Source organism: Dendrobates tinctorius, unplaced genomic scaffold (genome assembly GCF_039654945.1).
Source record: "Dendrobates tinctorius isolate UK_male_01 unplaced genomic scaffold, ASM3965494v1 ptg000257l, whole genome shotgun sequence".
In the NCBI taxonomy this organism is placed as follows: domain Eukaryota; kingdom Metazoa; phylum Chordata; class Amphibia; order Anura; family Dendrobatidae; genus Dendrobates; species Dendrobates tinctorius.
In genome coordinates this window covers 3,520,024-3,533,034 of record NW_027361924.1, presented here as the reverse complement: position 1 = coordinate 3,533,034, position 13,011 = coordinate 3,520,024, and the positions used below count along the sequence as shown (strand labels likewise).

The following is a 13,011-nucleotide window of genomic DNA, read 5'->3' as shown; positions in this document are numbered from 1 at the left end:
TTACTTATGAATCTACAGAAAAATTAACATGCCTTTTTTTTTTTTTTTTTTTACTACAGATCGGTGTCAAAATTTAGAATAGATTTCTCTTCTACCGCATTGCTGTCAATTTCCCCTGCATTTCCATGGCTGGTGCTGTGTAATCCTCTAAGGACTGTCTGTGTGTATATCATGCAAAATCTGCAGCGTTTTCACACTCAGGGTTAGGACCAAGGGATATGAAATCATCACAGGGTTGTAAGGTTCTGGGGCTGTCATAAGTGATGCATGCAGAGATCACGTCACTGGTGGAGATCTTGAAGGGTCCCTCAGAAACGCTTTTCAACCTTATACTTAAACCTATACTAAGGATACTTTCCATGTTGAGTAGATTCGTAAATGTTGAGTAGATTCAGAGTTGGATCAAGGCTGGTGGACCAAAATTTAATGGAAACCTCAACCCAATTGAATCCCAGTATAGCAGGGGTAGTCTATAGGAGGTGTGGAGTAGCCAAAATAGTTACTTTCTTGACTACAAGAGCTCAAGTGCCTCTACATGTTATTGGCTAGATAGGATTGCCAAACAGCCATCAAAATATCATAAATCTTGGGGTCTGAAAAGTAGGCATTGTTTATACAAAGTAAGAGATCGATACGTAGACAAAACCACCCTGGGCAGTGAGGGTGGTAATAAAGTGCCCCTAGGCTGTGGAGGTCCTGAGGAAATGTGCTTCTCATCCCTTCATTAAATTATAGTCTTCAGTAGATAACATGATTTACAGCGGCCAATTTATGAACCTCTACCTCAATGGTCGTAGTGTCCTTAGAAGCCTTAAGACCCTGAGAATCCCCAAGATCTTGGCTCCATCCGATGCTAAAGACACAATGATATCAATAATGGACACAAACACCAGGACTCCATCAAGCACGTTCCAGCTACTCTGAAGATAAGCATGTTCTCCTGAAAAGAAGCCCAAGGCGACCACCTAAGAGAGAAGAGAAGAGGTTGTCATATGATGAAGAGAAACAAGAACCTTCTCTCCAATAAATGGGAGTCTGTTACCTTAATGGTCATCTCCACCACGAAGATGGCCGTGAAGATATAATTGGAAACGCTCAGGAATATCCTTTCCTTTGTAAATAAAACAAAAGAAGATGATGAAATGAGAAATTCTGCTCTCCACACCATCTAATTCTGTTAAATGGAGCAGAAGATCTGATCATCTAACATTTCATTATTTCACCCGGTACGAGAAGGAGCTTAATGAAACCAATTTATTGAGATTCTCCTCTCAATTTCCAGTGATTCCTCTCATTACCATTACTCATCATATACAGTTAATATCTCCGAGCCGAAATTGTGATTTATCAACATATCAATGCCTCAAATGGGTGTTAAAAATTGACTTCAAAGTATAAGGAACTTCTCTGACATCCGACCTATTCCATCAACTCAAGACCATCATGACACTAAGCTCTATGATGTCACCTTACCATGCTGTGTTGTTCGATATCCGGTCTCTCTAAGGCAATGGTGATGCAGTTCAAGAAGATGAAGACGAGAACCACGTGGTCAAACATCTTGTGTGCAATAACCTTTTGGCACATCATGCGGAACCTGACCAAAGAGACCATACGTGAATGTAAACCATGAAAATGATGGTGGCACTGACAAATGATATTTGTGTTGAAGGTGATAGATGAGGGGAAGCTTTATACATTGGTGGTCAATTGTGCTGTGTTTGGCAGTAAAACCAATTGTAGATTATGGATAGAGAAAACACATATATGGGGGATGAGATACCTGGTGCTGGATACACAGGGGGCATCAACTGCTCCTCCTAAAATGGGCACAACAGTCATCCTAATATCTGTCACTTATGGCCATCATTTCACTGTAAAGCACTGGTGTTATTTGGTCAATTTCAGCATCGAAGGGCAATAATTAGGTGTGGCAATACTATAAAGGGACTACATGGTTGATTATTGTTTGGTGCCACACAGGCCATCATACTATGTAAGGAAGACACTGTTAGCAGTGATAGATGGCACTGAGATGGACATAGATGAGTTGAGATGAGATACCATTGTTCTTGAAAACTTAGTTGTTGGTCATTGGCTTGGAGATACTTGATGGTTTTTATGGTGACGCATAGTAGTAGGTTCTTCTGACCATGGCTATGGAGGATGACTGGCGATTGGAGAAGGGACTGTGTTTTATAGATTAAGATATACGGTAGATAACAGGGATGGTATATGCCTACATGGTCATGAAGGTTGATGTTGAAGGCTAATAGATTTGGACACCATGATGAACACATGTGATTGGGATAATGGTAAAGATCCCCATACACATTATCTTAAAGTTCACCAAACCTGCTGATATTAATGGGATCGACTGATATAGCCTAATGTGTATGACTGCCTCCGAACACTGACTTGACAAATGACAGAGAAGGATTCAGTAAGTTGGATTTATATTGGATGATTCTTATGTTCTCCAGGAGTCTAGACGAGGACGCAGGAGTCTGGCAGCGGCACTCATTGCCTCGCCTCTGTATGAGGGACTTGGAAGAAATAGCTGTTGGCTGAACGATCATTCATCCGACAGCTAACCATTGTGTATGGGGGCTTAAGACAAGGTTATGTTTAGAAGATCGGACAACTCTTGAGTTATAAAGTCGTTAGATGACTCTTACTGGTTTTGAGGAGCAAACATGTAAAGTGACCAGTCTTCATGCGTCTTGCACCATTTGGGTTTGTAAGGCTCTAGTGTCTTGCGGAGACGGAAACAGTAACTCTGCAGCCACAGAAGACAAGAGAAAAAATAAAGTTTAGCACAAGCAGGGTGTAGATTTAGGGGGTACAGAGAAAGCAGTAGTCACCCAGGCCCCCAGACTTATGGCCTCCATTACAGATTTTGCATTTGGCCCGAGAGGTACAAGTTCTAAGTCTTTCTTCCAAAACTCTCCACATTCAGATGGCATACCACACTGAGCGGAAACTTTTAATTTTGAGACCGTGTATAAGGCTCTATGAAAAAGAAGGCTACATGGAGCTGGAATAATTATAACATCAAGATTAATTAGCCGAATGTGATGTAACCGAGAAATAAAACTTAATTGCGCTGTATTTCCTGTAACAGAAATGAGTATTAATTAGTTGCTGGGTTACTGCCGCGGTAAGCACTCGATGGAAGGATTAATACAATGAATGTATATTACTCAACATCTTCCTCTTCCCAGACGAACCGTTAACAAAGAAGTAATTAAGGACGCTGGGCTTAGATGTGTCTGCGTTAGTCTGAAGGAGAGGATGGGCTGTGAGTGATCAGTGGACAACAGGTGACCATAAGAGGTGCTGCCTTAACCTAGAACATGTGTTGAATGGACTCACATCTTCGAGGTCATCCTCGTAGTCCGCAGGATCTTCTTTGTGCTTGTCCACTCTCACAAACAGGTCACTTGGCACGTGCACCATCTTTCCATTGCAGTCTTGGTAGTCTGCAGGCACCATGGCCAAAGGGCTGACGCTTAGTGAGTGTCGTAAGGTGGGAACTTGTAGAAGCTCTGGGATGTCCAAAGACCCCCGAGTGTCTAGAGATCCTGCTCGGCGATGGAGGGATATCCTGCCCACCGAGCTGGTCTTGCAGTCATCAGAATCCTCATCCGTGCTGCCCTTCCCTTCCCCAGAGAGGAGAGACTCTCTTTCCCCAGTTTGGCTCTTCTTTTTAATACTTGGTGCCCGACCTAGGCTGTTCCAGCTGGACCGGCGGCTCCCCCAGTTGCTGTAGGTGCCCCACGGTGCACATGGAGTGCTTCGGACACTGGCCTGGGGGGAGGTAAGAAATAACAAAGTGAGTTTTCCATAATCTACTCCCTGATAAACATAAGCCCATCATTTTACTGCTAAGTTGGCCAAAAATATCTACAAAAATTTCCCAAAGAAGGAAATTGCAGTACCACTGATTGCCACAATGAGGCGATATATACCATATCAGGTAAGAATCCTACACTTAAGAATGGACACCCACCAGAGACTTCTGATCACAGACTGAAGGGTCCATAGACACATTGCTTCCTCTCCTCGAATCCACGAATGTGTGTACGGAGTCCATACATGGGGAGCTCTTCGGCGTGGGCATGGGTGTGGCGGCAGTGCGCATGATGATGGGAGGGGGCATGGCACAGCGAGGATCCAGGTGTCCATTAGGGGTCACTGCCAGTGAATACATCTTCAGTTCTATGGAGAAGAGGACAAGGACTGGTTATAGGGACCTTCTGGTCCTCACATGCCATACAGACATGGCAGAAATTACTCGTGGAGTCGCTGCAACTCAGGATTACAGTTGTGGCCAAAAGTATTGACACCCCTGCAATTCTGTCAGATAATACTCAGTTTCTTCCTGAAAATGATTGCAAACACAAATTCTTTGGTATTATTATCTTCATTTAACTTGTCTTAAATGAAAAAACACAAAAAGAATTGTCCTAAAGCCAAATTGAATATAATTCCACACCAAACATAAAAAAGAGGGTGGACAAAAGTATTGGCACTGTTCGAAAAATCATGTGATGCTTCTCTAATTTGTGTAATTAACAGCACCTGTAACTTACCTGTGGCACCTAACAGGTGTTGGCAATAACTAAATCACACTTGCAGCCAGTTGACATGGATTAAATACTACAATCCAGAAAAAAGAGGAAGTATAAATAACACTGTAGAAAAACATGCAGTAAGCTAAAAACAGCGTTTATTAAGTCATATAAAATACATGCTCATTGTATGAATCACAAAAGGTATACATAGATACAATGTGCACAATGGAACCACCAGCAGAGGTATCACATAGTCAAAAGTACAGGGAAAGTGTTACTATCATATGATTTTATTTTGGTGCACTGAATAATTATCTGAAAAGCAATACTGACAATGTATAATGTATAGTTACATCAATGCACCCCTCTAAAATATGTAAATATTGAACAAAATCCCCAATAACATAATTTATCATGTAATACAAGATGATTATAAAAGGAGGAGCTACCAGGTAGCATGTGCAGATAGTAAGCCACCAGCTAAATCTTTCCAAACTAGCTAGTGCATGGCAAAACTAAAGAAGCTGACAATATATAAGAGTTGTATATCCATCTTCATCAAAAAAGTGCTAAGTGCAAACTGCAATAAGATAAAGGTATTATATAGCCTAGTGGCAATGCATGGAAGACGAGTCACAAAGTCAGGAAGCCTCTTACCATGTGAAAAACATATCGCTATGTGGAAAAGTGCAAATGCACAGCTGAAACAGTTAAGTATACATGGCAGCTCAATGTGAATACCTGACCTGTAGGTGGCAACCGTTCCCCGACGCGCGTTTCGCGTGAGCTTCTTCAACACTTCTTCTTCAACACTTACCCCCTATTGAAGAAGCTCACGCGAAATGCGCGTCGGGGAACGGTTGCCACCTACAGGTCAGGTATTCACATTGAGCTGCCATGTATACTTAACTGTTTCAGCTGAGCATTTGCACTTTTCCACATAGCGATATGTTTTTCACATGGTAAGAGGCTTTCTGACTTTGTGACTCGTCTTCCATGCATTGCCACTAGGCTATATAATACCTTTATCTTATTGCAGTTTGCACTTAGCACTTAGCACTTTTTTGATGAAGATGGATATACAACTCTTATATATTGTCAGCCTCTTTAGTTTTGCCATGCACTAGCTAGTTTGGAAAGATTTAGCTGGTGGCTTACTATCTGCACATGCTACCTGGTAGCTCCTCCTTTTATAATCATCTTGTATTACATGATAAATTATGTTATTGGGGATTTTGCTCAATATTTACATATTTAAGAGGGGTGCATTGATGTAACTATACATTATACATTGTCAGTATTGCTTTTCAGATAATTATTCAGTGCACCAAAATAAAATCATATGATAGTAACACTTTCCCTGTACTTTTGACTATGTGATACCTCTGCTGGTGGTTCCATTGTGCACATTGTATCTATGTATACCTTTTGTGATTCATACAATGAGCATGTATTTTATATGACTTAATAAACGCTGTTTTTAGCTTACTGCATGTTTTTCTACAGTGTTATTTATACTTCCTCTTTTTTCTGGATTGTAGTATATATTATAGGAAGCTTTACATAGGCCTTGTTATTTGAGAAACTGACATGGAATAAAGTTGACTCAACCTCTGTCCTGTGTCCTTGTGTGTACCACATTGAGCATGGAGAAAAGAAAGAAGACCAAAGAACTGTCTGAGGACTTGAGAAACCAAATTGTGAGGAAGCATGAGCAATCTCAAGGCTACAAGTCCATCTCCAAAGACCTGAATGTTCCTGTGTCTACCGTGCGCAGTGTCATCAAGAAGTGTAAAGCCCATGGCACTGTGGCTAACCTCCCTAGATGTGGACGAAAAAGAAAAATTGACAAGAGATTTCAACGCAAGATTGTGCGGATGTTGGATAAAGAACCTTGACTAACATCCAAACAAGTTCAAGCTGCCCTGCAGTCCGAGGGTACAACAGTGTCAACCCGTACTATCCGTCGGCGTCTGAATGAAAAGGGACTGTATGGTAGGAGACCCAGGAAGACCCCACTTCTTACCCCGAGACATAAAAAAGCCAGGCTGGAGTTTGCCAAAACTTACCTGAAAAAGCCTAAAACGTTTTGGAAGAATGTTGTCTGGTCAGATGAGACAAAAGTAGAGCTTTTTGGGCAAAGGCATCAACATAGAGTTTACAGGAGAAAAAAAGAGGCATTCAAAGAAAAGAACACGATCCCTACAGTCAAACATAGCGGAGGTTCCCTGATGTTTTGGGGTTGCTTTGCTGCCTCTGGCACTGGACTGCTTGACCGTGTGCATGGCATTATGAAGTCTGAAGACTACCAACAAATTTTGCAGCATAATGTAGGGCCCAGTGTGAGAAAGCTGGGTCTCCCTCAGAGGTCATGGGTCTTCCAGCAGGACAATGACCCAAAACACACTTCAAAAAGCACTAGAAAATGGTTTGAGAGAAAGCACTGGAGACTTCTAAGGTGGCCAGCAATGAGTCCAGACCTGAATTCCATAGAACACCTGTGGAGAGATCTAAAAATGGCAGTTTGGAGAAGGCACCCTTCAAATATCAGGGACCTGGAGCAGTTTGCCAAAGAAGAATGGTCTAAAATTCCAGCAGAGCATTGTAAGAAACTCATTGATGGTTACCGGAAGCGGTTGGTCGCAGTTATTTTGGCTAAAGGTTGTGCAACCAAGTATTAGGCTGAGGGTGCCAATACTTTTGTCTGGCCCATTTTTGGAGTTTTGTGTGAAATGATCAATGTTTTACTTTTTGCTTCATTCTCTTTTGTGTTTTTTCATTTAAGACAAATTAAATGAAGATAATAATACCAAAGAATTTGTGTTTGCAAAATCATTTTCAGGAAGAAACTGAGTATTATCTGACAGAATTGCAGGGGTGTCAATACTTTTGGCCACAACTGTATATCATACATTTAAAGGGGTAGTCTAAAAATATGGAAGCTAACATGTGGTCCTTAACAGTCCTGCAAAGATGAGGTTACATACATCACTCATGTGATCGCTATAGCTAAATTGCTGGACTTTAAGGTGACATTTGCACCTATGCACTTGACTGATGAGGCCAGTGATTGGCTGCAGTGCTCACGTGAATGACACTATCATTGCTGGTCCCGACCAGAGGACTGCGTTGTTTCGTAATGCTCACAAGGCTCCAAATATAGTCATTACTTCACCCCTGAGACACCTTTTTCATACAAAATTACCCCAAACTGAACCCTTGTTTTGGGTACAGCCGTCCACCCAATCCCCAAATCACAGAGATGATATTACCGCCATCACCTGTAGCCCGCAGATCCTTCAGCTTTTCCAAGTCTTCATCAAAATTTGTGGAGATTTTGTCCTCGTCGGTGTCTGACCTTGTGGCATCCCCCTGGCGTACAGATATAGGGATGAGTGATGGGATTATATAAGAGATGGAATCGACTGACGTCTGACAAGCACAACACAGATCTCACTTCTGCTGCATCTGCAACTTGCGTAGTTTTATCTCGGGCTGATGGATGAAACGTCTCCAATCTGTTTTACACAGTTCTGCCGGTGCCGGGATTAACAGTGTAGAGTGTCAGTGAAAAGTCCAACACTCGCTTATCAGAGGGTTACAAATCTCTGCTTATTACCCTGTGACGGGCCCTAACAATGCGTATACATATATATGCAGTATATGTATATATACCGTAATACCGTACATCCAGTAGGCTCGTGTGCTGTGATATTTGGGGGTGCACATACTTTTGACCATGTTCTATGTATATTGTAATCATATTTACATTGCATTTCATTAAGTTTACTTGATGTAGTTGTTTATCCATATATACTATGTAGGTACAGATAGTACTGCCTCCTTGTCTCTTTCTATAAATGTATTAGGTGCGCATAGCTATACCATGCTGTTGCTCACTGTCAATCATGTAGGCACAGAAAGTACTGTCTCCCTGTCTCTCCCTGGTAATTACAGATAAAACTACATACATGTTTCTTCTTATAAAAAATACAGTTAGTGCTAATTTCTTCTATCCCCTGTATATCTTTTAGGTACAGATAATATTGCCTCTCTGTTTCTTCAGGTAAATTATTTAAATCATATATGTATAGGTAGTATTGCTTCCCTGTATCTCCCTCTAAATGATATAGGCACAGTTAGTACTGCCTGTCATCTCTCCTTGTTAATGATATAGGCACAGACAGCATTTGGGCACAGGAAGTGCTGTATTCCAGTCTCTCTCGGTAAATTATATAAGCTCAAGTACTACTGCTTCCTGTTTCTATCTGTAAATGATGTAGGCACAGAGAGTACTGCATTCCAGTCTCTTCCTGTAAATGATTTAGGCACAGATAGTACTGCATTCCAGTCTCTTCCTGTAAATGATTTAGGCACAGATAGTGCTGCATTCCAGTCTCTTCCTGTAAATGATTTAGGCACAGGTAGTACTGCATTCCTGACCTGTAAATTATGTATGTACAGGTTAGTACTATTAGTACTGTTAGTACACATAGTACTGTCCCTTCCAGTAAATGTTTAATATGTTTTATTGCCTCTCTCTGTAAATGATATAAGCACAGATAATACTCTCTGTTGCTCCTGGTATACTGTATGATTTATGTAGAGATAGTACTGCCTCTTTGTTTCTTCTCGTAAATGGTGTACATACAGATAGTGCTGTTGTCTTGTCTCTTTCTCTATGTTTTCGGTAAAGAAAATATTGCCTCTTTGTATCTTCTTGTAATAGATGTAAGTATAGATAGTATTGCCTCTCTGTCAAATGATATATAAGCACCTGTAGTACTTATTCCCATCTCTCCCTGTAAGTAATTTAGGCACAGGTAGTACTGTCTCCTTATCTCTACATGTAAGTGATGCAGAGACAGGTAGTACTGTTGTTATGTCCCCTTCCTGTAAATGTTGATTATAATTTACTTTCTCACTCTAAATGATTGCAAGCAAAGATAGCACTTCTTCCTGTTTTTCCTTGTAAATTATATAGGCACAGATAGTACTGTCTTCCCATCTCTATTTGAAAATGTCTTGGGAAAAAGATAGTATTATCGTCATATCTCTTCCTGGAAGTGATGATTGTGATTTACTGTCCCTTTCTGTAAATAATTGTAAACACAGATAGTACTATATCTCTTATCACTCTGTCTATTATGCATACACAGATAGTTCTGCCTCCTTGTCTCTACCTCTAAAAAATGTATGTAAACATAGTACTGTTGTGCTGTCCCCTTCCTGCAAATGATGAAATTAATTTACTGACTCTCTGCAAATGATATATGCCGTCTGTATATGTATTAGGTAGATAGTATCGTCTTCCTGTATCTACGTGTAAATGATGTAGGCACAGATAGCACTGTCTCCCCGCTTTCTATGTAGAACAAAGGAAACTTTATTAACAAAAAACTTCCCAAATCCATATCCTCCCTTAATTGTTGAGTTACTTATCTCCTACTATAATTTTCCAATGCACTGAGCTCAGCGATACATCACATGCTACAGTCCATTACTTTATTACATCCCTACGATGACTTTATCTTTTTCGACATTTACGCTAATTTGATACTTGAAGTGGCCGGCTGTTGAGGGGGCTATGGACGATTTATCACATTAATGTCCATTCCTTCTGTGATATTGTTAAAACTTCACAGAATTGATGAATACTTTGATGACTAATTGAATTTTTTTTTTTTTTAATTAGACAAGACTTGGGTGATGTTAACGAGGTGCTAAAGACGGTCTAACACCCTCCAATCCCTTACTGAGGCTTCAAGGTTATTTCAAGACTTAGATCATCACTTGGCAAATTTCTTCTGGTTAGCAGAAAAATGGTAATAGTCAGCATTGTAGGAGGGGGTCCGGGGAGATGGGGGCTTCATTTCCTGGAACTCTTGTAATTTTTATTATCCATTTCAGGCTCCATTTCGGGCCCATAATTCACTAAGTAGTCAGACTGTGCCAGCCACACTTCTGTGCATGTAGATTACGGCATTACTGTGACATGGATATATCATGCCCACTTAATGCTCTTGACTTTATCTTCAGACAAAGCCTTCTTCTTTATCTTGACACGTCTCCCACCGGTGGGCGCTGTCTACACCTGTCCTCATCTTATCTGGTATCATTATAATGCATCCCGAATAACAATGCGTATGTCAGTTGCAGTAGTAGTCCCTCATTCCGTAACCATATTTGAAAACTCACCCCCCCATAGGCACAGTCCAAAAAATGTCTGCCTATGTGTACATCCTGGTAAGGATAAAGACCAAGAGAAAGTTGGCCAGTAACGTTACCTCTGCCTGAAAACCTTCCACCAGTATGGCCACCAAAAGGTTAAACAGGACGTAATTTCCGAATGTCATCAGAGCTACAAAGTAAAGAGCCGCCCAGGATGAGGTGGAAGCCATTCCGTTATACAGGACCATGTTCCAGTCTTCCTGGGTAAGAATCTAAAAGAGAGCAAAAGCAGACACAGCAACGTAAAATAAAAAAAAAATCGATCTGATACGTATTCTTGTATTACAGTAGTTTTATTCTTGTATATAGGGGCAGTATTATAGTAGTTATATTCTTGCAGATGGGGGGGCAGTATTATGGTAGTTATATTCTTGTACATAGGAGCAGTATTATAGTAGTTATATTCTTGTACATAGGGGGCAGCATTATAGTAGTTATATTCTTGTACATAGAGGGCAGTATTATAGTAGTTATATTCTTGTACATAGGGGGCAGTATTATAGTAGTTATATTCTTGTACATAGAGGGCAGTATTATAGTAGTTATATTCTTGTACATAGGGGGCAGTATTATAGTAGTTATATTCTTGTACATAGAGGGCAGTATTATAGTAGTTATATTCTTGTACATAGAGGGCAGTATTATAGTAGTTATATTCTTGTACATAGGGGGCAGTATTATAGTAGTTATATTCTTGTACATAGGAGCAGTATTATAGTAGTTATATTCTTGTACATAGGGGCAGTATTATAGTAGTTATATTCTTGTACATAGGGGGCAGTATTATAGTAGTTATATTCTTGTATATAGGAGCAGTATTATAGTAGTTATATTCTTGTACATAGGAGCAGTATTATAGTAGTTATATTCTTGCACATAGGGGCAGTATTATAGCAGTTATATTCTTGCACATAGGAGCTGTATTATAGTAGTTATATTCTTGTACATAAGAGCAGTATTATAGTAGTTATATTCTTGTACATAGGGGCAGTATTATAGTAGTTATATTCTTGTACATAGGGGCAGTATTATAGTAGTTATATTCTTGTATATAGGAGCAGTATTATAGTAGTTATATTCTTGTACATAGGGGCAGTATTATAGTAATTATATTCTTGTACATAGGGGCAGTATTATAGTAGTTATATTCTTGTACATAGGAGCAGTATTATAGTAGTTATATTCTTGCACATAGGGGCAGTATTATAGCAGTTATATTCTTGCACATAGGAGCTGTATTATAGTAGTTATATTCTTGTACATAGGAGCAGTATTATAGTAGTTATATTCTTGTATATAGGAGCAGTATTATAGTAGTTATATTCTTGTACATAGGAGCAGTATTATAGTAGTTATATTCTTGTACATAGGGGGCAGTATTATAGTAGCTATATTCATGTACATAGGAGCAGTATTATAGTAGTTATATTCTTGTACATAGGAGCAGTATTATAGTAGTTATATTCTTGTACATAGGGGCAGTATTATAGTAATTATATTCTTGTACATAGGGGCAGTATTATAGTAGTTATATTCTTGTACATAGGAGCAGTATTATAGTAGTTATATTCTTGTACATAGGGGCAGTATTATAGTAATTATATTCTTGTACATAGGGGCAGTATTATAGTAGTTATATTCTTGCACATAGGAGCTGTATTATAGCAGTTATATTCTTGTACATAGGAGCAGTATTATAGTAGTTATATTCTTGTACATAGGGGGCAGTATTATAGTAGTTATATTCTTGTACATAGAGGGCAGTATTATAGTAGTTATATTCTTGTACATAGGAGCAGTATTATAGTAGTTATATTCTTGCACATAGGAGCAGTATTATAGTAGTTATATTCTTGTACATAGGAGCAGTATTATAGTAGTTATATTCTTGTACATAGGGGGCAGTATTATAGTAGTTATATTCTTGTACATAGGAGCAGTATTATAGTAGTTATATTCTTGTACATAGGAGCAGTATTATAGTAGTTATATTCTTGCACATAGGAGCAGTATTATAGTAGTTATATTCTTGTACATAGGAGCAGTATTATAGTAGTTATATTCTTGTACATAGGGGCAGTATTATAGTAGTTATATTCTTGTACATAGAAGCAGTATTATAGTAGTTATATTCTTGTACATAGAGGGCAGTATTATAGTAGTTATATTCTTGTATATAGGAGCAGTATTATAGTAGTTATAT

The 13,011-nt window shown here is 39.4% G+C and overlaps 1 protein-coding gene across 5 annotated transcripts in view; it reads right to left on the bottom strand.

Moving 5' to 3' along the window:
- Positions 1 to 13,011, bottom strand: part of CACNA1H (calcium voltage-gated channel subunit alpha1 H) — a 256,461-nt gene that overhangs the window by 91,949 nt on the left and 151,501 nt on the right. For 3 of the 5 annotated variants that reach the window (XM_073558450.1, XM_073558454.1, XM_073558453.1), the window contains exons 12-19: positions 10,865 to 11,020; positions 7,850 to 7,949; positions 4,013 to 4,221; positions 3,376 to 3,810; positions 2,679 to 2,779; positions 1,474 to 1,597; positions 1,043 to 1,111; positions 784 to 965 (exon numbers count right to left, since the gene is read on the bottom strand). In XM_073558450.1, coding sequence (XP_073414551.1) covers positions 784 to 965; positions 1,043 to 1,111; positions 1,474 to 1,597; positions 2,679 to 2,779; positions 3,376 to 3,810; positions 4,013 to 4,221; positions 7,850 to 7,949; positions 10,865 to 11,020 — 1,376 coding nt within the window. The remainder of the gene's footprint in view (positions 1 to 783; positions 966 to 1,042; positions 1,112 to 1,473; positions 1,598 to 2,678; positions 2,780 to 3,375; positions 3,811 to 4,012; positions 4,222 to 7,849; positions 7,950 to 10,864; positions 11,021 to 13,011) is intronic. The other 2 variants (XM_073558452.1, XM_073558455.1) reach the window with 1 other exon arrangement.